This window comes from Arachis hypogaea, chromosome 20, assembly GCF_003086295.3.
Source record: "Arachis hypogaea cultivar Tifrunner chromosome 20, arahy.Tifrunner.gnm2.J5K5, whole genome shotgun sequence".
In the NCBI taxonomy this organism is placed as follows: domain Eukaryota; kingdom Viridiplantae; phylum Streptophyta; class Magnoliopsida; order Fabales; family Fabaceae; genus Arachis; species Arachis hypogaea.
In genome coordinates, this window is record NC_092055.1 from 136344360 (window position 1) to 136372137 (window position 27778).

A 27778-nucleotide genomic window follows, 5' to 3' on the forward strand; every position below is an offset into this window, starting at 1 on the left:
GGACGATCTTATTATAACCAATACTTGAAAATGGCGAAAGAATCTATCATGCGGGTTTGTTCTGCAGGCATACCCTTAGAAATTTGTGTTAAACTGTACTTTGAATAATATATATTTTAAGTTCATATATGCTAACAAATTTGCTATAGTAATGTGTGATACGTTAACATTCAAATTTGTAGGAACTTCATGAATAGGGATCAATGTACAAGAAGAAATTTGGGTATATTTTTGTGACATGTGCATCTGGAAAGAGATCTGAAGACATACTTGCTGAATTGAAGGTAAAAGAATAAATATCTAATGTAAAAAGAAACTCAAATATTAATAGTCTATTTTACAAAAAAAAAAAACATGAATTATATTTTTTTGTTATATAGACGCACTTTACAAACAAGCATGTTGTTGAGTTGTATATTGCATCACAAGAGAAAATGAAGTATATAGAATTGCAAATTACGAAGCTTCTTTCTAAAAAATCTGCCCAAACTACCAATAAGAGAGATAGTAATTGTTGTTTATTTGTTTTAGTTTTAAAATTGTCTTAGCATATTGTCGTCCGTTTTTTTTTTCTAAATTACTATCTAATGACTTAGGAGTTCTCAATTTCTTTTGGGTATACTTATTTTGTTGTATGCATATTGATATTTTCAGTATTAGCTGAATATTATAGCGAAATAGTTCCTGATAGTCTAAATAGGAAAGAGTCTGATTCAAAAGATAATTTAGTTGACATATCCTCCATTGGAATTGATATCTCCATGCAATTTGATCCCAATAAAGTTCTTGAAAAAAACAATGAAACTTTAGAAGATTATCAAAGACAAGATGATATACATGCTACGAAAAAGGTGCTTTAATCTGAACAAAAAGCCATGGTATGGAGATGACATATCAGATCTTGTAAGACGTGAAGGTCATAGATTCTTGACAGAGTATTTTTCGGCAGGTCAATACGATGTTGAAGAGAAATTTTGATCTTTTATTATAAGAGTTACGTTGATTCCCTTAATTTAATGGTTTGGGTTGCTGTTTTACATATTTATCTACTTTTAGAATTTATTGATTTAGGTTTAATAAGGCATAACTTCGAAGAAGATTAACTTTAATTTATGCTCGTTAGAACTTTATTTTAATTTTATAAATTCAGACGTTGACTTTATTTTTTCTTTTACATTTATATTTGAATGCAAATTTAAATGATAATATAGTAAACGATGAAATCTTATCCATAAATTTGTTCACATGAGTTAACATATATAATTTATTTAACTTATTAACTTTTTTACAAAAAACAAATATGAAAATAGTGTTATAAGTTTAAGTAACAATGATTTAAACTTATGTAGTTTAAAAAAGTAGTGGTAACTTAAGTATATTATACCAAGATGGTTTTGAATAAAAAAATAGGGATGCTACACATCCATGTAACCATGTAACCAAGTTGGCCCAACACCAAAAAAACCCAATACCATTAAATGAAACATGAAATACACGCACCCAACACATACGAAATCACTCTTGCCCAACGCTTCTTCTCCCCCACGCTTCTTCTTCTTCTCCCGCGCTTCTTCTTCTTCTTCTTCTTCTTCTTCTTCTTCTTCTTCTCACGCTCGTTTACGCACGGAGCGTCTTCTTCTTTGCCTTCTTCTTTGCATTCCTCCTTCTGCTCATTTTCCTCCTTTCTCGTGTTCCTTCTTCTTCACGTGTTTTCTCCTTATCATCATTATTTTGTTGTTGTTGCTATATTTTTTTGTCTTTTCCTCCTTCTCTCTCTGGTGAAAAAGCAGTAGAAGGCGAGGAAGAAGAGTTTTGAATAGTGCAGAATGAACCGAACACAGTACTCATGGTGAACCGAACACAGTACTCCTGGTGAACCGAACATAATACTCATGATGAACCGAACACAATACAATTATATAGTACTAAGTGAATGAAACATAATCCATTATATAAAATCAAATTTAAATAGCTTTTTCTCCCGCGCTTCTTCTTCTTCTCATGCTCGTTTACGCACGGAGCGTCTTCCTCTTCGCCTTCTTCTTCGTGTTCCTCATTCTCCTCCTTTTCCTCCTTTCTCGCGTTTCTTCTTCTTCACGTGTTTTCTCCTTATCGTCATTCTTTTGTTGTTGTTACTGCTGTATTATTTTGTCTTTTCCTCCTTCTCTCTTTGGTGAAGAAGCAGTAGAAGGTGAGGAAGAAGAGTTTTAAATAGTGCAGAATGAACCGAACACAATACAATTGTATAGTATTGAGTGAACGAAACATAATCCATTATATAAAATCAAATTCAAACAGCTTTTTGCAGAATAAACCGAACACAGTACTCATGGTGAACCGAACACAGTACTCATGGTGAATCGAACACAGTACTCATGGTGAAACAATTGTATAGTACTGAGTGAACGAAACATAATCCATTATATAAAATCAAATTCAAATAACTCTGCCTACAATTTACATATTATCAATTTACATATTATCAATTCAATTGAATAAACCCTAAACCCTAAACACTAAAACCAGAACCCTGAACACCGAACCCTGAACCCATAAATCCTAAAACCCTAAAACATATACCCTAAACCCTATGCTCTAAAACATAAACCCTAAACCCTAAACCCAAACCCTGAACTCTGAACTCTGAACCCTGAACGCTAAACCCTAAACCCTAAATCCTAAACCCGAACCCTGAACACTAAACTTTGAACCCTGAATGCTAAACCCTAAACCCTGAACCCTACCGTAAACCCTAAACCCCAAAAACCCTGAACCCTAAACCCTAGACCCCTAAACCCTAAACTCTCAACCATGAACACGGTGAACCGAAATTAATACATGGGACGAACCGAAAGTTTGAAACGCGCTGAACCCCTGTACACTAAACCCTGAACCCATGAATCCTAAACCCTAAAACTCTAAACCCTGAAACCTTAAACCCTGAACTTTGAACTCTGAACCATGAACCAAAAAACAAATTCTAATTATTCAACTTAGAAATTAATACACTAAACGAATCAAAAAATCGCATATATCAATATAGAATTTCACAAAAAAAGTGACTATTCATTAAAGACTATCAACATTCAGAATTTAAACCTGCAATAACCATGGTGAACCGAAATTTTCTCATGGGTGAACAAAAATTTACATTAATAAAAACTAAAACTTGTATAATCCTCTCTTGGATAATTCATATCTGGTGTATTGTAAAGAGTGGAGGTTGACTGAATCGATGATCTAGACAATTTAACCCAGCTGAAGGGTTTGTCTTCAAAGTTGGAGATATCTTAGATTTCCACCTCCCCTCTCTGGTGCATACAATTAGTTGATTCTTAATCTTGTCTCCGTCCCGAGTCGTGTTCCTTATTTTCATAGAAAAACCGGCAAGTTTGGAATAATGTTTGTAGAACTTTCCAGCTTCTTCTAGTATCTTGAAAATCATTCCCACCTTTGGGATAAATTTTTCATCCACAACACAGCTATTCTGCACGGAAAATTGAAATCTTAATTACGGTGAAATAATTATATAGTGCTTAGGGAAGAAAACAGAACATATTCGTCTAATTTTTTTTAGACTCCTTTCTGCGGACCGAACCGAAAATATGCACGTGATGAACCACCTCTTTAGTACTTACCGAACCGAAAAGTTACTCACATTTACTCACAGTTACTCACAGTTACATATTATCAAATCAATTCAGATGTAGATCACCTCAGTCCATTCAATTCACTTCAAATTAAATTAGCAATTTCATTCCATTAAATTCGATTCAAAATTCAATAATCCAAACCTCATCAAATTGATGCGTTTCAGAAGAATCATCAAAATCGCACTCATTCAATTGATTTGAAGTTGTTTCATTCATTGTTTCAATTCAAAAGTGCAGATCAAAGAAGAAAACAAAGAAGAAGATGAACGACGAAGCTAATTGCATTGAATCAATCCAGATCCATAATGCAGAGAAGAAAAACGCGAAAGAGGAGAACAACGAATTTAATTAGGTTGAAGAAGAAGAAGGAGAATAGGAAGAAGAAGAAGAAGAAGAACAAGAACGCGAAAGAGGTTTACATTGTATGAAAAGGTTTACGTTGAGAAACATTGATAACGCAAAATAAGGATTCGTTATATACGTTATAAGAGGCGCATGTAAAACAAACGAATGTGTGGGAGCATGGAGTGAAAGTTACTTGGATACCATCCATGTAATTTTTACATGGATGTAGAGCTTTTTCGTAAAAAAAATATTGAAATATGTATTTAAACGCATATTGCGGCGGTTGAAAGAAAACTTCAGCAAAAGGTAAAATAGTAACTCAACACAAGTAACCTATTGTGGCAGTTCTAGAAAAACCGCCACTAAATATAATGCTTATTGCAACCCCACTCTTAACCGCCGCGATATGCGCCGCAATTATTCATTTGATGGCGGTTTTATAAAACCGCCGCAAAATTCTCGCCGCTATCTGCAGGAATTGTTGTAGTGTATCTTTAGAAATTATAAATTTATTAAAGTAGTTGTAAAATACTTAATAGTAAAAAAAGAGAACTTTTGCAGACTTGGGCTGCCAGCCTACTGTTAGGCGGAGCGAATTAAAGTTTTAGAATCGTCTCATTAAGCGAGGTGGGGTGGACCAGTCCACCAAAAAGCGAACTTTTAGCGGGATGGGACTTGCTTCCCCCCAGCCCCTAATTCCATGTGCCTCATATATGAAAGCAATAAATGTCATCAAACCTTATATACCTAATCACATTTTTCATTTTTTTTTTACCACAATTAATTTTTCTATAGATGTTCTGTTTTAGCCACAACAAATGACAATTACAATGCAAAAAAGGAGACATATCCTAAGAGTGACGTGTGTTAGTTGCATCATTTTCCGTTGACATGTGTTGCACCTCGTGCTTATTAAAAGCTACAAACAAATGTTAAAATAAAAGCTGAGAAACGGTAAATTCTAGCTAGCAACCACCAACAAGGAAAGAAGATGAAAAAATTGCAATCATTTGTTACACTATTCTTCTATAAAAGTAAGCAAAACTTAATGCTACAAAAATATGCATAATCATTCATTTTTCTTTTCGTTTGTAAATTCTATAAATTATTATACATAAAAAGATAAGTGGTTATGCATATTTTTTCATTCATACAAACAATTATTCCTATTCACTATGGATCACCTTGGGACTTCTATCATGCATGACCCAACAAGCATTTATGTATGAGAAAGAGTGCCCCCCTTTGCCAGAAATTGCTGATAGTTACTTATGTGGAAGAGCCTAACTCGTTGGTTATAAAGAATCAAGATAATCAAGAATCAGCGTGATTAGTTATGACAATTGTATAGAATTAGTCTTATTTTAGGTGCACTATATAAGTAGAGTTTCATTCGTGGTGTGAAAGATCAACGTTGGAAACCACTATGAACTAAGAGTTTCATTGAGTCTAATAAAAACTTGAAACTTGAAAGTGTAATACACAAAAACATGAACACTCCAATAGTGCTAGCTTTACCATACCCAGCTCAAGGACACGTCACTCCCTTTATGAGCTTCTCACAAAAGCTGGTCGAGAATGGATGCAAAGTCATCTTTGTTAACACGGAGATCAACCATAACCGTTTTGTGAGTTCCATGATGGTTAGGGAAAAAGACAATAATACCCTTGATGATGAAACAATAAAACTGGTTTCCGTCCCGGATGGTTTAAGCCCTGAGGACGAAAGAACCAATTTCGCCAAACAATGTGTTGGTTTGAAAAGCAGCTTGCCTTCAATTCTTGAGAAATTGATAGAAGATTATGGAGTTAGTTGCATCGTTGTTGATTTTGCAATGGGATGGGCATTGGAAGTTGCGAATAAGATGGGAATCAAAGGCGCTTTTTTCTTTCCAGCGTCAGCAGCTATGTTTGCTTTGTTGAACAATATTCCTATGCTCATTCATCGTGGCATCATAGATTCTTCTGGTAAGAATCTAATATCACTTCACCACTTTATTTAAAGGGAAAATTATTACAAACCACCGTTAGAATCTTTAATATTAAAATTATTTAAAATGACTAATTTTAAAATATTTTGAAAAAAAAGACTAAATTTTTTTTTAAAAAGATAAATATATTTTTAGATTATTTTTTTATTTATTTTTTTTTAAAATATTTTTTTCTAATAATCTATCATACTCAAATCCATATTCTTTATCTATAACTTATAAAGACATTTGTTATTGTCAATCACAAAACATAAGTACTTGAGAGCATACTAATGTCTTACTATTATCATATAGAGAGTAGTCAACAATGAATATAAGTTAATTTTCCAATGTTGTCCTTGCCAAGGAGCCGAGTGTCTATTACAAAGATATATAAATATTCACGCCAGAGACCAATTAGATCAGCACCGGTTATTGCATTTGATTCAAGGGCTAAACCTTGAATAATTGAAGAAAGAGATCTCTCGAGACAAGTTCCACAAATTTTAAATGATTTATTTGATGTTCGTTGTTGACTACTCTCTATGATAATAGTAAGATATTAGTATGCTCTCAGGTACTCCTAGGTCTTACAATTTGTGATCGGCAGTAACAAATGTCTCTATGAATTATAGATGAAGAATAAGGATTTGAGTATGATAGATAATTAAAAAAAAAATGTTTACAAAAAAAAATAAGTAAAAAAATAATCTAAAGATATATTTGTCTTTTCACAAAAAAAATTGATCTTTTTTTTTAAATATTATAAAATTAATCCTTCTAAATAATTTTAATATTAAAAGTCCTTTTTAATAATTAAATCTTTTTAACAGTCCTTTATAATAATTTTTCCAAGATAATATATGCTACGAATGGATTAAAAAAAAAGGGATAATATGGGTAGCAATTACCTTTTTTGTTATTATGAAATAATTTAATTTCTCTATTATTTTGACAAAAAAAAATGCTTTTGTTGTTTTTAACTTTTCATAGATTTTTTATGTTATTGTGTGACAATTGTGTGATATCTTTTTATTGTTTTGTCAAAATTTTTATTTTCAAAAAATTTATCTGTTATTTTCATATTAAAAACAACAACAAAAATCATATTTTTAGAATGGCAAAATTTTTATCAGCGGATTCATTCATCCCAAAAACTAAAAATAAAGTTGAGCAAAATTATCGACGAATAAAATTTGTGGATATCGTTTATCATATTAAGAAAAAGAGGAAGTATAGGGAGCCAATAGAAATTTTGTATAATGTGTACAATGGAGGTTTAGGAATGTCTGATTCAGTATTAGAGATATAATCATTAGTGTTACCTTTTCCTATCAGGTTAAGTTTTTTGGATGAGTAGTTTCATGAGATGATAACATAGCTCTAGATCCAAAAGGTCAAGATTTCGATCGTCATTGGTGAACCCAAATGAATTCAATATTATTTATGGTGCAGTTGGCAAGATATTAATAAAAAATTTTATATTATATCATGAAATTATTTTTTTAAGAATTTAAATTAATAGAAGAATATATATAAATAATTATATCTCTATCAGATATTTAGAGAATTCTATTTTTGTTGTTAAACTCAATTTTTATATAAGATATGAAATTTCAGTATAAAGTATGAATGAATCTATGCATAGTGCATGGTTTAAGTTCTAAAAAGAATTCTTACCCAAAATAACATATTAAATAAAGCAATGCTATATGATCAATTTTTTTAAATTAATATACTTGGTTAATACATACTAAATATTTTTATTATATTAAATACTAAATTTTAAATTTTAAATTTTAATAATATAAAAATAAAGTATTAATCTAAATTGTTGGCTAATAGTAACAAAAAATATTGATTTTTTAATATTTTTTTATTAAAAATCAGTTATTAATATAAAATACATACTAAATATAAATTAAATCACACATATATACACAATATATTATGACTAATTTAGTGGCTACTTTTTTATATACATGTAATATTTTTTTATGAAAAAATATAATTAGATTTTGGCAAAACTACATACATCAAACATCAAGCTGCATGTTATGAAGATCCCATAAAGTAATTTGACTAATTTCTATTGAATTACCATTTTGAGTATTTTCTTTTTTTTTTCTCTGAAATTTTGATATCGAAAAAGTTTAGGAGCCAGCAACTTTTGTGTTTTCTGGCCAGCACTTAACCATTAAAACAAAAGTGAGTGATTTTTCACCATTAGATATAATCTCACACCATTAAAAACACTATTAATAGCCAATTGATAATTACAAAACACCAAAATTACTGCCGCATAGCATTCCTCTTTGATACCTGAATTTGCATTACATTGCAGGACTCCCAGTCACTAAAAGGACATTTCGGTTATCAGAAAGTATGGCTCTTATGAGCACAGAAACCCTGTATTGGTCAAACACTGCTAATGACCCAATAAATGCAAAGACGCTATTCGATTATGTAATGCATTGCGGACAAGCTCTAACCATGTCACACTGGTGGTTGTGCAACACTGCATATGATCTTGAACCTGCAGTTTTCTCCTTTCTCCCAAAGATCTTACCAATTGGCCCATTGTTAAGAACCTACAACACAAATTATATCACAACATCTTTCTGGGAAGAAGATTCCTCTTGCATGAGTTGGCTTGATCAACAGCCTCACGCTTCTGTCGTGTATGTCGCCTTTGGTAGTTTCGCTCTTTTCGAGGAAACACAGTTTCGCGAGCTAGCTTTTGGACTTGAGTTAACAAAAAGACCGTTTCTTTGGGTGGTGCGTCAAGATTCCGTTAACAACAAAAATGTTTCTTACAAGCATGAATTTGAAGGGAGTAAGGGTAAGATTGTGGAATGGGGTCCTCAACAGAAGATCCTAAGTCACCCTTCTATAGCTTGCTTTATAAGTCACTGTGGTTGGAATTCCACCATTGAAGGTTTGTCTAATGGACTTCCCTTCTTGTGTTGGCCGTACTTTTCGGATCAAGTTTATGACAAAATGTATATTTGTGATGAGTTGAAAGTTGGTTTGGGATTTGATTCGGATGAAAATGGATTGATCTCGCGTGAGGAAATAAAAGCCAAAGTGGACAAACTACTTGCTGATGAGAACATTAGATTAAGGTCACGTGTGCTAAAGAAGAAGATAGAAAACAACATTCAACAAGGAGGTAGTTCTTCCGAGAACTTAAACAAGTTCATTAAGTGGTTGAAGGAATAGATTAATTAAAGGTAAACACTCACGTATATCGTGCAGTAGTTAAAAATAGTTAAATAATAATTTAGTTAAATATATTAAATTATTTAATAATTTTTAATTAGTCACTTAGCTTCAAAATAAATGAGTTTTTACCTTCATTAAAGTAGATTATAAATGTATACGATAATAATCTCTTTAGTAACTCGGGAGGTATTGTATAGATCAAAAGTTATAAGACTAAAGTTGGTTTATAAGTAACCGATTATTTGTATAATTTATATTTTTATAATATCAATTATGTGAGTTTTAATTTATGTTTTGATGTTAGTTTAAGTTAAAAAGGTAGTTTAGATTAACAAAAATGTGAAAAAAAAAATCAACATATTTGTATATATTTATTATATTGCTTTATGTATATTTTTTTAACAAAATAATCAACCACTTGATCATCACTTCCGTGCATGTTTTTACTATTAATCTATTATAACGATATATGAAAATTTATTAGAGTATTTAATATTAATACACAATTATACTAATTAATTATGGGACCAAAATATAAAACAAAATTAATTTTCCTTAACTAATTAAACACGAAAGCTATGGGCCTAAATATTTTTATTAGGCCATTGTTTTGGTATATCCTTTACTATTATATAATAAATTAAACTTAATTACACTTTATTTAACGTATAAAATAAATAAATTTATTTATATATTTTATCTACATCTGTAGTATCCTATCTGAATCGATTTTTAAATAATTAATTTATTATATTATTTCTATACTCTTAATTTATTACATATGAGCAGCGTATATTCTAAAGTTTATTTTTGTTTGAGTTAAATTGATTAAAAATATAATTATTTTATGTGTTAAATTTTACATAATAAATCTATCATTTAATAATATTTAATTGAAAAATAATTTACTCTGTAATTTCTTGAAAAAACGGAGCAATTACCTATTATTATTATTATTATTATTTGGTATTTATAAATTAAATGAGAAAGAAAAGTATCACATACACTTGATCATTATCTCGTGGGTAGTTGGATGTAATGATTCTCTCGGCGGCCTTCTCTTTTCCTTTTTTCTTAGTGTTGACTGTTTTATACTATAATATTATGAATATGAATAACTTTTTTTTAATTTTCTTTTCTTTTTTTTTCACTTTCACTTCAAAAGACATTTGCTTGTTTAAGTTTTTTAAAAAAGTTGTAAGTTTCAACTAAAAATAAATAACGGTTTTAATAAAGTATATATTTGTCAAAGTTCTTATTTTAAAGAGATTAAATAATCAACATTTGTAAAAATTGAAAATTTTATTACATATTTCAATAAAAGCTTTTCTCCTTTAACACTTCAAATTTCTTTACGTCACCTACATGCGAAATACAATTTTACTTTCAATACAATATATACAGCAATTCAAAATATTAAATATTAAATTATCTCAATTTCAAACAACTTTCTTTCCTATTAATATATAACAACTATTTAAATGAAGATAGCAAAAATATTTTTTTTATAAAAATGCTTGATTTAAAAATGTGACTTATTTATTTAATTATATCTTAAATAAAAAGATAATATTTTTATAACATATCAAAATCTAATCATATAATTTATCATCTAAGAATCAAAAAAAATATTTTCAGATAAAAATAATTATAAAATTTTTATGGTAGTATTTATCTTAGTATATTAGTTAAATATTCTAATATTATTTTTTCTTTACTAGTCAAAATAGAATCTGACAAATATCATCGATAATATATCCTTAGATGCGACCGGTTTGGAATCTCCTATATTCCCAGTTCTTAACCTACACACACACACATCATGTAAGCCATGACGATGATCATTTTGAATATTCATAGTATATATTAACCCATTGCATACATCTAAGTTACCATGAACCCAATACCATAAATTCATAATGAACACGCCAACAGTTCTGGCTCTACCATGGCCAGCTCAAGGACATGTTAATCCCTTGATGATATTTTCACAAAAATTAGCTGAGCATGGGTGCAACATCATCTTTGTTAACACAGAATTCATACATGAGAAGGTGGTGAGTTCCATCAATAATAATAGTAATGGATCATCATCAATAAAATTGATGTCAATCCCTGATGGTCTGGGACCTGAGGATGACAGAAGAAATATAGGAGAGTTATGTATCTCTATATTAAGGACCATGCCCTCTATGTTAGAGAAGCTAATCGAAGATGTTAGATTGAATGATGGAGTTACAATAAATTGTATTGTTTATGATGGGACTATGGGGTGGGCTTTGGAAGTTGCAAAGAAAATCGGAATCAATGGAGCTCTCTTTTGGCCTGCATCAGCGGCTTTGTTTGCGATGCAGTATAACATTCCCAAGCTTATGGATGATGGAATCATAGATTCTCAAGGTAATAATATACTCCTATATATATATATATATATATATATATATATATATGCTTCCATTTCTGTTAGTTTTATAATATCTGTTTAAAAGCAAATATTTTTTGCTGCATATCCTTAATTTATTGGTTAAGACAATTATATAATATAAGCTTTGATACAAATATTATCTATTTAGGAATAATCATGTTAGTGAAGTAGAATATACATTAAAAAATAAAATATATATTAAAAATAAATTAAACTATATATATATTTATATACAAATACATAACAATTATTTTGATAGTTGATTTTGAACGAACGTAAACATATATAGTATTTTTGTTTAGTAATAATAATTTTATTAGTTTAATTTGTGAAATATTATGCATTCTTAAAATTTATTGAAATATATATTTTTAATATTGGTTTTTTTTTTTTTTGTCATTGATATTTTAAAACAGTCATGTTATATTGATATAAAATATAAAATATTTTATAACAATTTATTTATATTTATAATTAAAAAATGAATAAATGTAAAAATATAGTAGTAATAATTGATATTTTGCATTCATAAGATGTTTGATTATTTTTATGGTGAATTGCTTTGATAGAAAATTTTCTGTTTGAAATGTATGAAATCAAACTTAATATTTCATAATGCAATATTCCATTAGAGAATTAATTAAGAGTGTAGTCAATTAAACAAGTTAATTAATTAAAAAATAAGTTTGTTATTAAAAAATAAAAAATAATACTCTACTACCATAATTTTTTAATATTAAAATTAAAAATAAAAGAAATTAATTTAAATTGACTTATGTTTATAGTTGGTTCTTTAATTTATATTTTTTCTTTATAATGTGTTATGATTTATTATTTACTTGGTCAAACGTTCTTTATAATAGAAAACTCCGGGCATTAATGAACTATGCGTAATTAAATTTCATGTATTTTCTTTATGTATAATAATACATTATTAATAAAATTTATTATTGTTTTATTATTTGACTAATAAAAATATTTTGTTTTATTAAATTTTAAATTTTAGTAATATAAAAATAAATATTAATTAATATTACAAAAATAAAATATTATTTGTATACTGAAATTAGTTATCAAAATCAATTATTATATATTTGTGTATATTATATATATTGTTTAATTTATTTTTAATGTGTATTTTGTATTTTATATTATTGTCTAATTTTTGTGACTGATCTGATTTTAGTATACACGTAGTATAATGGTGATAAAAAATAAAACTCTGCTAAGGAGATAATGAAAAATCTTGATAATGTATACAATGGGCTCTAAATTTGGCCCAATATAAAAAAAAATAATAAAAAAATTTTTAAATTATCTAAACCAAAAAATTTAAACAATTATTTAAAAAATTAATCATTCCAACCCTAATTTATTAAAACATTTCACTCAAATACCCTCCTCCTCCTTTTAACCGTTTGTAACTCCTATTTTTATCTCTTTTTTAATCCTATTGTACATATTGTACACTAAAATTATTGTCTCTCCATATTTTTTCATGAATTTAAATACTAATCCTAATTTTTTAAATTTTAAAATTTGAAATTAAATAATTAATGATTTGATTTTTTTTATTTTATCTCTCTTTTTTAATACTATTATACATATTGTACACTAAAATCATTGTCTCTGCATACTTTTTCTAAAAAATATTAATTGTCTAACATATTGTATTCCAAACATTTATGTATTTCATTTGAAACTTCGTCAGGAGCTCCAACAGCAGAAAAAAGATTTCAGTTATCACCTAGTATTCGAGAAATGGACACAGGATTAATCTGGTGGATAAATTTTCCAAAAATAGAAACTCAGAGGAAGATGTTTAAATATTTGTTGAGCTTCACAAAAACTCAATATTCCACAGATTGGTATTTTTGCAACACCACAAATGAACTTGAACCTGCAGAATTGTCTTGTTTCCCAAAGCTACTCCCCATTGGGCCATTATTGAAAAGTAATAACAATGAAGATAGCACTACATCATTCTTGGAAGAAGATCTCTCTTGTATGAGTTGGCTTGATAACCACTCAACTGCCTCTGTTCTTTATGTTGCCTTTGGAAGCACCACTCATCTCAATGAAAAACAATTGGTAGAACTTGTTCTTGGTCTTGATCTCACAAACAAACCCTTTCTTTTGGTTATGCGTCAAGATTTCAAATATGAGTTCAAGGCTGGGAGCCGGGGTAAGATAGTTAGATGGGCGCCTCAACAGAAAGTACTGAGTCACCCTGCTATTGCTTGTTTTGTTAGTCATTGCGGTTGGAATTCTACTATTGAAGCTTTGTCTAATGGGGTCCCATTCTTGTGTTGGCCATATTTTTGTGATCAATTTATTAACAAATTATATATTTGTGATGACTTGAAAGTTGGGTTGGGATTTGAAGGTGATGAAAATGGACTAATTTCACATGAAGAGATAAAGGCCAAAGTAGACCAACTTCTTGGTGATGAGAATATAAAGTCAAGGTCTCTTGAGTTAAAGAAGAAGTTGAAGAGCAACAATGAAAAAGGAGGTGCATCTAGAGAGAACTTGAGAAAATTTGTTGCATGGTTGAAAAAGTAAGAACAAATTATGTCTTAAATTTTTTTATAAAACAATCATATTAATAAAGTGAGAAAATGAAGTTTAATCATTATCAAACCGTTATTCAATATGCATATGTGGAAATGTATTTCACCTAATAATCCTTTATTTGCTCATTGCCCATCTCATGTATCCGATCACATTTGGAATAATAAATAATATTGTGATTAATTATTTATCTCCAATGCTAATTATTCTTAGAGTTTTTTTTTTTATAAATTTATACATATTACAATAAATAGTTTTAAAAATTCATGTGTTTAAATAATATAATTAAATTAAGCTTCTTAATAATAAGCAAAAAACGCTTGACATCTAATGTTATCAGATCAATTATATTATTAAAGTCAAGGAGAATGTGTTAGACTGTTTTTTCTCCCTAAAAATGATGTACATAAATTAATGAAGATATATATATTAGAATATCATTATTAGGGAACAAAATCAACAAAATATCAAAGAGAATTAAAAAAAAATCAATGTAATTTATTAGGATATTATTCCATAACGAGTGTATTTTTAGTGTACTCCTGGTCTATATATTGGTAAGAACTTTGTAATCACAAATGAGAAATATGAATAAAAATAATACTTTTCTAAATAATTTTTCGTTTCTTTCCTAAACTCTTTGTACCATGGCAACATGGTATCAGAGCAGAGTTGGGTTCTAGGAATTCAAATTTCTGACGAATTCACATTACAAATTACAAATATGCTACGCAATAGTTTTGGCATGCGATCATCACAAACCAATTCTGACAATTTGTCAATTGGTTTCAAACTAAACGGATATAATTATCCATTATGGGCAACTCTGATAGAAAAAGCAATTGGTGGAAGAAGAAAGAAGAAACACACAAAAAAAACTGGTTTAAGATTGTGGGTTACCCAGATTAGTGGAAAAACAATCCAAAATCATCAAGAAATCAGAGTAAGGGAGCTGCCGCTGTGAGTATCTCATAAGTCACCAGTAGCGGAAGAGAGGAACAAGTCATGATGGCAAGGCAGCTGCGGCGGTAATAAGGGTAAGGACTACTGAACTCCTTGGCTGCTCAGCCCAAACTGCGGCTCAATATAAAGGGGAGTCCCAAAATCAGAATCCAATTAAAAAGATAAATGAATGAATTTTCGATTGTGGGGCTACCGGTACTATGACTCATGACCTTCATGATTTTAACAGCTTGACTATACCCTCAAAAGCCCATATTGAAACAGCTAGTGAAGAATTAATTGATGTTAAAGGTGGAGGCTCCATTACAAAAATTGAAATTAAAAAATTACCTCTATGTCCCTGCACTATCATCAAAATTATTGTATGTTAGCCAAGTAACAAAGGAATTAAATTGTGTGGTACTCATGTACTCTACCTTTTGTCTTTTACAGGACATTCTTACGAAGGAGATCATTGGGCGTGGTAATGAGCGAGAAGGCCTTTACTACGTTGATGAAGTAGCACACCAGGGTCATGCCATGCTTGCTCACGGAACGGTTACTAGGCAACTATGGTTATGGCACATGCGTCTCGGACATCCTTCATTTGGGTACCTCAAGTTACTATTTCCTAGTCTTTTTACAAGTAGTACTGAACCCCCAAATGTGAAACTTGTATTCGTGCAAAAAATCACAGGGTTTCTTTTCCTCCAACCAACATTAGAGTCAATTCTAGTTTTTCTCTAATACACTCTGATGTGTGGGGTCCAACTCCTATTTCCCATAATAATTTTCAATATTTTGTGTTATTTGTGGATGATTTCTCTCGCATGACTTGGGTATATTTTTTAAAACACAAATCTGAAGTACCTGACAAGTTTTTTGCTTTCTACCAAATGATTCAAACTCAATTCAACAAGAAAATCCAAGTACTTCGCTCAGATAATGGTGAGAAATTTATAAACCAGTCAATGTACAATTTTTTATGAAAAATGGTCTTATCCATCAAACTTCCTGCCCAAATACACCCCAACAAAATGGTGTGGCTGAGCGGCGAAATCGTAAGTTACTTGAGATGACCCGAGCCATGCTTTTTGATGCACAAGTTCCAAAATTTTTTTGGCCTGAAGCTATAGCGACCTCTGCCTACTTACTAAATCGCCTACCTACCCAAGTTCTCCACCACAAAACACCCTTACAAGTCTTGGCTACTCAAACTGCAATCCCGCCTATTCTAACCTTACCACCTCGAGTATTTGGATGTTCCGTCTTTGTCCACATTCCCAAAGCCAATAGAACCAAACTTGATTCTTGTGCAGAAAAATGTGTTTTTGTTGGGTATGCTACACACCAAAAGGGGTATAGGTGCTACAATCCAATCACTCGTCGTATTCATGTGACCATGGATTGTGATTTTTTGGAATCTGAATTTTACTTCAGCCGCCAACATGGCATTCAGGGGGAGAACAATAATGAACCACCAAGTTGGCTAAATAATCTTTGTTGCCCAAAAACTGTTCAAACAGAGCAAGTAGATGGAGCCACCGAGCATACTTCACTCAACGTAGAAAATAACTCGGTACATACAACCAATGAGAGTCCTTTTGAGAATGTCAGACAAGAGGTAAGTAATTGTCAATTTGATAATTTACTTCCTGTTTTTAATGAGACCACTAACAATAACAGTATAGCATTGGAACATGAAGAACCAGAGCCTAATACCTTTATTCTTCCTCCAAGAAGAAATAGAAGGATGCCTCCTGATCGATACTCACCAGACCATGTTCCCCGTAACTCAAGATACCCAATAAGAGTGGCTAGAGAAGGAATGACAGATGTTGCAAAGGCTTTTTCCATCAGACTCTTAACAGAAGACATTCCAAGAACTGTCTGAGAAGCCAATGAGAAAGCTGAATGGCGAAAAGCCATGAATACAGAAATGGAAGCTCTAGAGAAGAATGGAACTTGGGAAAAGTGTATCCTACCGACAGGAAAAAAGCCAGTCGGGTGCAAATGGGTTTTCACCATTAAACACAAGGCAGATGGCACTATTGAACGGTACAAGGCAAGGTTGGTGGCCAAAGGTTATACACAGACCTATGGTATCGACTACACTGATACTTTTTCACCGGTTGCAAAGATTAATACTATCAGGGTGTTATTTTCAATAGCAGCAAATGAAGACTGGCCACTCCATCAATTTGACGTCAAGAATGCTTTCTTGCATGGAGAGTTGAAAGAAGAAGTGTACATGGAAGCTCCTCCAGGTTTCTCAACGGGATTTGGAAAACATGAAGTTTGCCGATTAAAGAAGGCTCTTTATGGGCTTAAACAATCTCCACGTGCCTGTTTTGAAAGATTTACAGTTGCCATGAAAAGGTATGGGTACAAATAAAGCAACTCTGATCATACCCTTTTTTTGAAAAAATGGGGAGATTTAATCACTTGCCTAATAATCTATGTGGATGATATGATCATAATGGGAAGTGATGCTGAAGAAATTGCAAAATTGAGAAGGAACCTATTTACAGACTTCGAAATGAAGGATTTGGGAGGACTAAAATATTTCTTAGGAATAGAGGTTCTACGATCCAGTAAAGGAATCTTTATCTCCCAAAGAAAGTACATTTTGGACCTTCTGGTAGAAATAGGAATGGTAGATTGCAAACCAATAGATACGCCCATGCAAGTTAATCACAAGTTGAAGATGGTAGAAGGTGCCACCCTAGCAGATAAGGAAAGGTACCAGCGACTGGTTGGAAAACTAATTTACTTATCACATACTCGGCCTGATATAGCTTATGCTGTGGGAATAGTAAGTCAGTTTATGCATAAGCCACAAGAAGATCATATGGAAGCTGTTATGAGGATAGTTCGATATTTGAAGGGAGCTCCAGGAAGTGGAATCATTTTCAAAAGGAATGACTATTTGAAGGTTGAGGCATACACTGACGCAGATTGGGCGGACAACCCAAATAATAGAAGATCAACAGCTGGTTACTTTACACTTGTTGGAGGCAACTTGGTAACTTGGAAAAGCAAGAAGCAGAAAGTTGTAGCTCTTTCAAGTACTGAGGCAGAATTTCGAGGGATCGTTAAAGGCATAACTGAAGTATTGTGGATAAGCCAATTGATGACTGAGATTGGGTTTCCACCACAATCGCCAAGCCAGTTGAAATGTGACAACAAAGCCGCAATCAGCATTTCAGAGAATCCTGTACAACATGATAGAACAAAACATGTTGAGGTGGATCGACACTTTATCAAAGAAAAAATTGAGAATGAAATTATTGAGCTTCCATTTGTGAGATCAGAAGAACAGTTGGCTGATATTCTTACTAAAGCAGTTTTAAAATAAGCCCTTGCTAAGGTTCTAACCAAACTAAGTATTGGTGATCCCACTACTCACCTTGAGGGAGAGTATTAGAATATCATCATTAGGGAACAAAATCAGGAAAATATCAAAGAGAATTAGAAAAAAATCAATGTAATTTATTAAGATATTATTCTATAACAAGTGTACTCTTAGTGTACTCCTGGTCTATATATTGGTAAGAACTTTGTAATCACAGATGAGAAATATGAATAAAAATAATATTTTTCTAAATAATTCTTCGTTTCTTTCCTAAAATCTTTGTACCATGGCAACAATATATTCCATGCATCACATACATGGCAACAACACAAGTCAATATTTTAATCCTTTATTGGTTTAGGAAATCAAACCAGACTACTACTTTTCGTTTTATACATGGTACGTAATATAGTAATATTAAGGTCCCTAATATTAATTAAAAAGTGTTCGCGCAGCAAAATTTTTTGTTTCAAAATATCCATTTTTTCGTTGAAGTTAAATTGCGTCTTCGTCATGGATGCATGTTGCTGAGGATCCCGTATTCATGAGATCGAAGATAATTATAAATTGCATAATTACCCACTGTACTACAATTTTTAATATTACATATTTTAATTCTCAAATTTTAAAATATATAAAATATTTTTAATATTTGTTTCTATTAAACAATAATAATACAGTTTTTTTATTTGATTCATTTAATTAAAATTACTGTTTTAAAATTTTTAAAAGTTTTTAGAGATTTTTATATTTCATTCTTTAGATCAAATTAGACAAAAATTATATTGTTTAACAGAAATAAATATTAAAAAATATTTTAAAATCTGAAATACAAAAGTATTCAATATTAAAGGCTAATTTAAATAATTATTCTTATAAATTCCGTCTTTTAGGATATACTATTATTTTGTATAGGTTATGTTATTTAAATAAGGGAGCTCTGATCTTTTTCTTTTTTAAAATAAAAATTGTGGAACAGGAAAGTCTCTTATAACCGACGGGTGGGCTATAAGCAATTGAGGGTTGTTACCGACAATTATTTTCGTAACGACTAATAACGAGAATCATTTGTTAATTATAATAATTATTGATGCAAACTTTTCAAAGAGCACTGATGTCTTCAGAGTGTTACAACACACAACATACATTTTTTTTTTCCTTCCTTCTGCTTTCATTGTTAGCTTGATTTAGACTGATAGATGATGAGAGATCGATTGTTGTGTTGTTGTGAAGAGGATGGCCGCAAAGTGGTGCATGGTTATTGGTTAATGTCGAACAGTCAGGCAAAGATGGTTGTCGATTGAAAAAATAAGTAGTTGTAGATCTCTTTGGGTTACATATAACATCTTATCAATGATCATGTTGTTACCATTTTTTCCCTCCTTCATCTGATTACATATAACATCTCAAAATTGAGACATTATTTTTGTAATTATACTCGTGTCTTCTTATCTCCTAATTATATAGCTAAATGATGAGTTTGGAAAACTCTTATTTAATAATGAACAAACATTATTAAAATATTTAACTACAAAATTATTAATTTGATCTTAATTCATATTTGCTTAATTAATAATTTTGTTGTGCAGATTTTATGTTGGGCCGAAAAATAAATTTCTGGCTTAAGCCCAATAACTAGCTCTGTTGCATGTTTTATACTAAGGGGCTGAAACTTTAAATTGATGGGCCAATGCTGATGACAACCAAGCCCATGGTTAATTTTTGATAAAAGCTTCCTTTGCTTGATCCGAAACAAAGTTCATCAGGAAAGCAAATGTTAACCAAACGGGCCAGTTTTAATTTCAAAGCTATAAACCCAAATCTCATTTGAGATGTATGGTTCCAAACTTGATCCGAAACCAAGGAAAAATGAAAGCAAAGTGCTTCCAACGGAACCAAGCCTTTAACCATGTGATGGATTTCAAAATCTATTACATTGTTAATTAATGCATGGGGAATATGAGAGAGAAAAATTCAGCTGAGTTGATTGATGGCTATTATGACAAACACGCCACTCTAAGCTAGGGAAGTAAAAGCAAGCTATTCTCATTTAATTTGTTTAACCACTTTGTATTGCTTTTCTTCAGATTCCTTTTTTTCCTCATCTCTTTCTTCTTCTTTCTTCGGTCCTTGTCCAGGAAACAATGGAAGCAATGTTCATCAACTATCAAAAAGAAGAAGTTGCATGCATCAAGACCATCAAACTAATGATGGCAAGAAAACATACTAAAATAAAAATGAGATGTGGCTGAGATATTCACCATATTTGGTTAGATTTGGTGAGATATCTTGAGCTCTTCATGCTCAAAAATGGACGTTGAAGATTCGGCCAGCATGGAGGAGATTCTTGAAGCATGGCTTGTCTTTGATTCTGCTCAACCACCACAGGGAGTAGCTAGAGTGGCGAAGTGATGGTTGAAGGCAGAGATTAAAGCAGATGAAGTCATCATCATCATGAAGCATCAAGGGTCAGAAATCCATCTTGGAGAGCAAGCCAAGGATGGAGAGCTCGGATTGATGAAGGGTGATGATCAAGAAAGGTCCAGAGGTAATTGCATGTTAGGTTTTACATGGTTATCTCTTCTCTCTCTATGTGGCCGAACCGGTTCTGTTTGTTGAAGGAGGAAGAAGTTGGTTCGGTTTTGGCTTCAATAAGTGGAGGCTCCCCTCTTCTATAATAAGGGTGGATAGCCACTGTTTGAAGCAAGGAGTTAGAAGTAAGCAGTGAGAGTGTAAGGCACAGGATTCTCAGAGCTACCTAAGCTTACAGATTTTCTTCTCCTTCAATGTATTCTGTTTTGTATTTTTTTGTTTAATTTTGTCATGTCTTGAGTCTCATGGAAAAAGGCAAACAATGAGGTTTGTATGAAAAAGCCATAGAGCGGAAAAAGGCAGAGAGTGCAAAATTAAAAGAAAAAGCCATAGATGTCTTAGAGTTCCTTTATTCATCTATGTTGTGTTTCATGATTCTGTGGGAATCCCCTTGTAAGTTGGGTTAGCACTTTACAAGTTGTAATCAGATTGATTATAGTGAAATTCCATCATTGTTGTGATGGAGACTGGATGTAGGCTGCACTGCACTTAGCAGCTGAACCAGGATATATCTGGGTGTAATTTTCTCTCTTCTCTACTCCATTTCTGTTTTCTACTACACAGGAGCAATAACCAGAATTATCTCGTGCCAAGTGACGAGACAAAAAAAAAAGTCTCGTGGCTAGGGACGAGACAAAACAAAAGTCTCGTGTGCAGTGAAGAGATAAAAAGAGTACAATCCTCCAGAATTAGTCTAATAAGTCAGCAAGTGTTATCAAGCGAAAAGGGGCTTAAGATTCAACTCCCTTCTCTTAAGCCACTGAAACCATCACTAAATATCTTGCATAGTAAATAATTAAATATAATTATATAGAAAAAGTCTTGGTAACTTTTTCTTTTTATAAGAATAAATAAATTATATGAACATGACTGATAATACTAACTCTATTTGTGGGTTTTTAATCTGATCTAACTAGTTTAAATATGATTGACAACCTGATCTGTAACAAGTGGATTGAGAGTAGAATAGGTCGAGTTACAGATAGAATCGAATGCGAATTTAAGTGTAATCCAACCTGATTAATCAACACTTTTAATGTATTATAGTATATAATTAAAAATTAGATATATATATATAATGAAATTGATGAAGAACCTATATCCTTTCACTTATGTAATTTTAACAAAAAATTTATTATAATTTTGTTGCTTTTAATTTTAATATGGACTTAGTTTTATATATTCCGTTTTATTAATATATTTATGAACTATAAAATGATTAAATATTATGATTGATTAAAAAAATTAATTTATTGTGAATTGAGTCAAATGTAAAATTTTAGAGTACAAATATGATTAGGATTGAATCAATTCATGAATAGAATAAGGTTGAGTTTTATTGAGAATTTAAACTTAGGGATAGAATTAGCTTACCCTACTTATTACTAGCTCTAATATAATTTTTTTTTTTTTTTTTGGTATACAATTGTATGAACTCTTCTAATATTAAAGTATGGAGAGGCAAAGTGTATCTAACTTGGTTACACTAGTTATTTTTGGGCTTTGAGTCCTTCCCCCCTAATGGCATTCGATCATGGGCTATATTGGGCTCTGGAGTTAAATGAATAGGTTCACTAATGTAAGTTTTATTGTTTGTGTTGGGAATTTAATGCATGGGCGGACAGGGGTAACAATTCAATGATGTGAAAATTTTGATATAGAAAGGACAATAGTGTTTTTGGTTGTCTACAGTATCTTTTTAACTCGATATACACACGTCGAAAAAAAAAAAAAAAATTCGATATACTAAAGATTAATCAATTGTGGATAAGGTAAAATTCGAATTTAAAAAAAAACGAGAAAAGAGGAATTTTTTTTCCATGACCAAAGGGGGAAAAAAACATACAAAGCTGGTAATTAAGAGAGAAATACAAGGCCGGAAAAAAAAAAGAGCAATAAAAAAAATATTATTTATAAATTAGTGTGATAATGATTAATGAATATTATTTTGGTCGATATTAAATATTTGTCATGTTCCGAAATTTTTGTTTGTTAAATGTATGCTAAAAAATGTCATCTTAAGTTGGGTGGAAAATAATTTTTGAGAATAATCAAATTATTTCATAAATAATAAATAAGGCAAGAAAATAATAGACGAACTAATTTAATGTATTTTTCTTAAAAAAATGGAATTTATTTTTTTATTATCTATATATATAAAATAAGATTTTTTTTGTCTCTATCTGTGTCTAAAATACATTAACTACTTTACTATTTTACTAGTCTTTTTCTCTCTTAGTTAATGTTCTCTCTATTACTTTATTATACTAGTATTATTTAATCATATATTTTTTATTTTCTCTTTTAATATTATAATTCAATTAATATTAAATTATTTATTTATGTTACAAAAAATATGAACCTAAAAACAAAATAAAAATTTTATATAAAATTTTTTTGTGTGAACAAAAAACTAATAACCAAAAGGAAATATTCGTGTAAACTTGTATATTTAGCATTAAATTTTAGTAAATTATTGTTAAATATATTTAGATGTCAAAATTCATCTTAATTCAATGGATCTTGGAGATACTATTAAGGCTGAAAATAATACATCTTAGAAAGATAAAGCTAAAGTCATGATCTTCCTTCGCGTCATCTTGACGAAGGATTGAAAAACACTAAAAGATCTTACAGATTTGTGGAAGAACCTTGAAGAAAGATATAATCATAAAAAAACAGTGATACTTCCTCAAGCCCGATATGAGTGAACACACTTGTATCTATAAGATTTTAAATCCATAAATAAATACAATTCAGCAATATTTCGAAATACATCACGAATGAAATTATGTGGAAAAAAGATAACTGATAATGACATGTTAGAGAAAACTTTCTCGACCTTCCATGCCTCGAATATACTCCTGCAGCAGCAATATCGATAAAAAGAATTTAAAAATATTCTGAGCTAATTTATTGTCTTCTCGTTGTTGAACGTAACAAAGAATTGCTTTTAAGAAATCATGAAGCGCGCTTAGCTGGCGCCGCCCTATTTCCTGAAGCAAATGCGACAAATCATAACCCCAAAAGAAGTAAATGGCAAGGTTTTGGTAATAAGAAAAATTATGAAAAGAAGAAAAATTATGTTCACAAGAAAGGATCTCACCAGAAGTCGGATAAAAAAGGAAATAATGGGCAAAATAAATTGACAGAAGATAAATATTTTCATTGTGATGGAAAGGGCCATTGGTCACATACCTGTCGTACCCCAAGATACTTAATTGATCTTTATCAAGTATTTTTGAAAAAAGATGACAAATGAAAGGAGACAAATTTTGTTTCAAAGGATGTTGTTGAAAATTACACCATTTATTATGAAGTATTTGATTTTTTTGAGAATCTTGAAGAAAATATTGATCATCTGATCAATGATGAAAAAGTTTAATATTTAGGTTCGTTAAATATTTATGTAAATAAATAATGTAAAAAAATTTTTGTTAAATTTTATTTCCTGTGTGTTTGAATTTCAAATATGATGTATATAGATAATGTTTAATAAAATATTTATCTTTATGTTTATGAATTTTAAAATCACTAAATGTGTCAAGTTGTAAAATAATAATAATAATAATAATAATAATAATAATAATAATAATATTTTTATATACAGTGCGTGCTTCTTAAAAAAATAATTCTAATAAAAAATACAATTGTACTGTACATGTACTGATGCTACTCATCATCATCATTATCATTTATTTTTGAAGAAAATGGTAAGGGTATATAATAAAAATATTTGCCTTGCGCATAGTGCAAGTTCGCATACCATTCTCAAAAGTAATATATATATTTTACTCATCTTGTATTAAAAGAAGAATGTGTTAATATCATTATTGGGTCAGGCAATGTGATAGAAGGCTCCAAAAGAGTTATAATTTTATTTTTCGAAAGAACAAAATTCATAATAAATAATGCACTATTGTCTACTAAGTCTCTAAGGAACTTGTTGAGTTTCAAAGATATTCGCTGTAATGAGAAAAATCGTGAGTACTTATATATCACAACTCATGATTCAAATAAAAAGGTTATATGATAAAAGTTACTATCACTTTTATCTGGATTATATTATACTATAATTAGTACAATTGAATCACATACCATTGTAAATTACAAGTTTACCAACCCAAATAAATTCATAATTTGGTATGATCGATTGGGGCATCCTGAAACAACAATGATGCAGAGAATGATTGAAAACTCCGAATTTTGTTGTGCTGCATGTTCTCAGGAAAAACTAATTTTAAGGTCATCACCAGTAAAGATTGGATTTGAGTCTCTTGAGTTCCTTGAAAGGAATCAATGCGATATATGTAGACCTATTCATCCACCATATGGATCTTTTAGATATTTTATTGATGAGTTTGGAAAACTCTAAGCAAATATTTGTGATGACTAAACATTATTATTTTGATAAATAGCAAAAATATTAATTCACATATGTTAATAAATTAATTTCTGCTATGCAGGTACAATTGGGCCGAAAATTAAATGATTTTATGCAAGCCCAAGTGTGAATTTATTCAGCATGAACATAAAAATTAAAATAATTATATGACTGAATTGTTGTGATATTAATTGGGCCAGAATGAATTTTGTTGCTCCAAGCCCAATTATAATTTATGCTAAGTGATCCAATGCTTGATCTAAAAATCCATCAGGAAAGCAAATGTTACCATTTGCCTTGTGTCTTCCAACGGACCCAAGCATTTTACCATGTGATGGATTTCAAATTTCATTAAATTGTCATTTATTACATAGGAAATATGAGAGAGAAATTTGCAGCTGAATTGATTGATTGTCATAGTGTTGCACGCTACCAATAGCAAAGAAAGGGAAGTAAATTAATTCACTTTTGTTTATTTGTTCAAAAACACTTGAATGCTTCTCTTTCTACATTTTCTATTCTCTCATCTCTCTCCTCTTTTCAGACAATACCCAGGAAACAATGGAAGCAAAACTTAGCTACCAAATTGAAGGAAGAGCACGCTTCAAGACCATCTCAATGATGGCAAGAAAACATAACAAAATAAAAGTATGTTGTGGCTGAGATTTTCACCAAAAATGGTAAGATTTGGTGAGGTAATCTCGAGCATTTCATACTCAAAAAGAAAGAAGAAGATTCGGCCAGCAAGGAAGAGATTCTTGGAGGCATGGCTTGTCTTTGATTCTGCTCAATCACCACAGGAAGTAGCTAGAGTGGCGAAGTGATGGAAGAGGCAGAGATTGGAGCAGATGAAACCATCATCATCATGAAGCATCAAGGGCCAGAAATCCATCTTGGAGAGCAAGCCAAGGATGGAGCGCTCGGATTGATGAAGTGTGATGACCATGGAAGGACTAGAGGTAATTGCATGTTGGGTTTTGCATGGTTATCTCTTCTCTCTCTCTGTGGTCGAACCGGTTCTGTTACTTGGAGAAGAAGAAGTTGGCTTGGTTTTTGGCTTCAAAAGTGGAGGCTTCCCTCTTCTATAAAAAGAGAGAACAGCCACTGTTTGGAGCAAGGAGAAAATTTGAGAGTGCAAGGCACAGTGTTCTCAGAGCTACCTGAGCTAACAGATTTCTCTTCTCCTTCAATGTATTCTGTTTTATATTTTTCTGTTTAATTTTGTCATGTCTTGAGTCTCATAAAAAAAAAGGGCAAACAGTGAGGTTTGTATGAAAAAGCCATAGAGCGGAAAAAGGCAGAGAGTGCAAAATTAAAAGAAAAAGCCATAGATGTCCATAGAGTTCCTTTGTTCATCTATGTTGTGTTTCATGATTCTGTGGGAATCCCCTTGTAAGTTAGGTTAGCACTTTACAGATTGTAATCAGGAAGATTATAGTGAAATTCCATCATGTTTGTGATGGAGACTGGATGTAAGCTGCACTGCACTTAGCAGCTGAACCAGGATATATCTGGGTGTAATTTTCTCTCTTCCCTACTCCATTTCTGTTTCTACTGCACAGGAGCAAAAACCGAAAATATCTCGTGTCAAGTGACGAGACAAAAAGAAAAGTCTCGTGGCTAGTCACGAGATAAAAAGACAAGAAGTTTTCAAAATTGGTTTCAAAGGTCAGCAAGTCTTATCAAGCAAAAAGGGGGCTAAGATTCAACCCCCTCTTCTCTTAGCCACTAATAACCATCATTTATAGTACTAATAGACGCATCTTCGAAATGGTCACATGTGTGTTTATTGTCTTTTCGTAACCTGGTATTTGTGATATTACTTGCTCAAATTATTCGATTAAAAGCAAAATTTTCAGAAAATCTAATCAAAACAATTCGTCTTGATAATGTTGGTGAATTTACTTTTCAAGCCTTTGATGCTTATTGTATGATTAACGGAATAAGCGTTGAACATCCAGTAGTTCATGTTCACACACAAAATAGATTAGCAGAATCACTTATTAAATGCCTCTAATTAATTGCTAGACCTTTATTTATGAGAACAAATCTCCAAATCTTGGGGCATGCAATTTTATATGATGCAGCATTTATTCGTTTGAGACCAACAAGTTACCATCAATTCTCTCATTTATAATTAACTTTTGGCCAACAGCCAAATATTTTCCATTTGAGGATATTTGGGTGTGCGATATATATTCCAATTGTCCCACCTTCTTGTATCAAAATGGGATCCCACAGAAAATTAGAAATTTATGTGGGATATGATTCTCCCTCTATACTGAGGTATCTTGAGATACAAACAGGAGATTT

The 27778-nt window shown here is 31.0% G+C and overlaps 2 protein-coding genes across 2 annotated transcripts; both read left to right on the plus strand.

Annotated features, from left to right (window-relative positions):
- The first annotated feature begins 5348 nt into the window (after positions 1 to 5348).
- Positions 5349 to 9335, plus strand: LOC112782378 (UDP-glycosyltransferase 83A1-like). The gene is made up of 2 exons (XM_025824735.3): positions 5349 to 5966; positions 8313 to 9335. The coding sequence occupies exons 1-2, from the start codon at positions 5489 to 5491 to the stop codon at positions 9188 to 9190; spliced, it is 1356 nt and encodes a 451-aa protein (XP_025680520.1). The 5' UTR covers positions 5349 to 5488; the 3' UTR covers positions 9191 to 9335.
- Positions 9336 to 11017: 1682 nt separating this feature from the next.
- Positions 11018 to 14382, plus strand: LOC112785752 (UDP-glycosyltransferase 83A1). The gene is made up of 2 exons (XM_025829187.3): positions 11018 to 11593; positions 13330 to 14382. Exons 1-2 carry the CDS (start codon positions 11113 to 11115, stop codon positions 14181 to 14183), a joined length of 1335 nt encoding a protein of 444 aa, XP_025684972.1. The 5' UTR covers positions 11018 to 11112; the 3' UTR covers positions 14184 to 14382.
- Positions 14383 to 27778: the final 13396 nt, after the last annotated feature.

Coding starts and splice junctions, on each gene's coding strand:
- LOC112782378 (XM_025824735.3), top strand. CDS start 5,489: ATGAACACTCCAATAGTGCTAGCTTTACCATACCCAGCTCAAGGACAC. Junction 5,967..8,312: donor TGGCATCATAGATTCTTCTG/GTAAGAATCTAA, acceptor ATTACATTGCAG/GACTCCCAGTCACTAAAAGG.
- LOC112785752 (XM_025829187.3), top strand. CDS start 11,113: ATGAACACGCCAACAGTTCTGGCTCTACCATGGCCAGCTCAAGGACAT. Junction 11,594..13,329: donor TGGAATCATAGATTCTCAAG/GTAATAATATAC, acceptor AAACTTCGTCAG/GAGCTCCAACAGCAGAAAAA.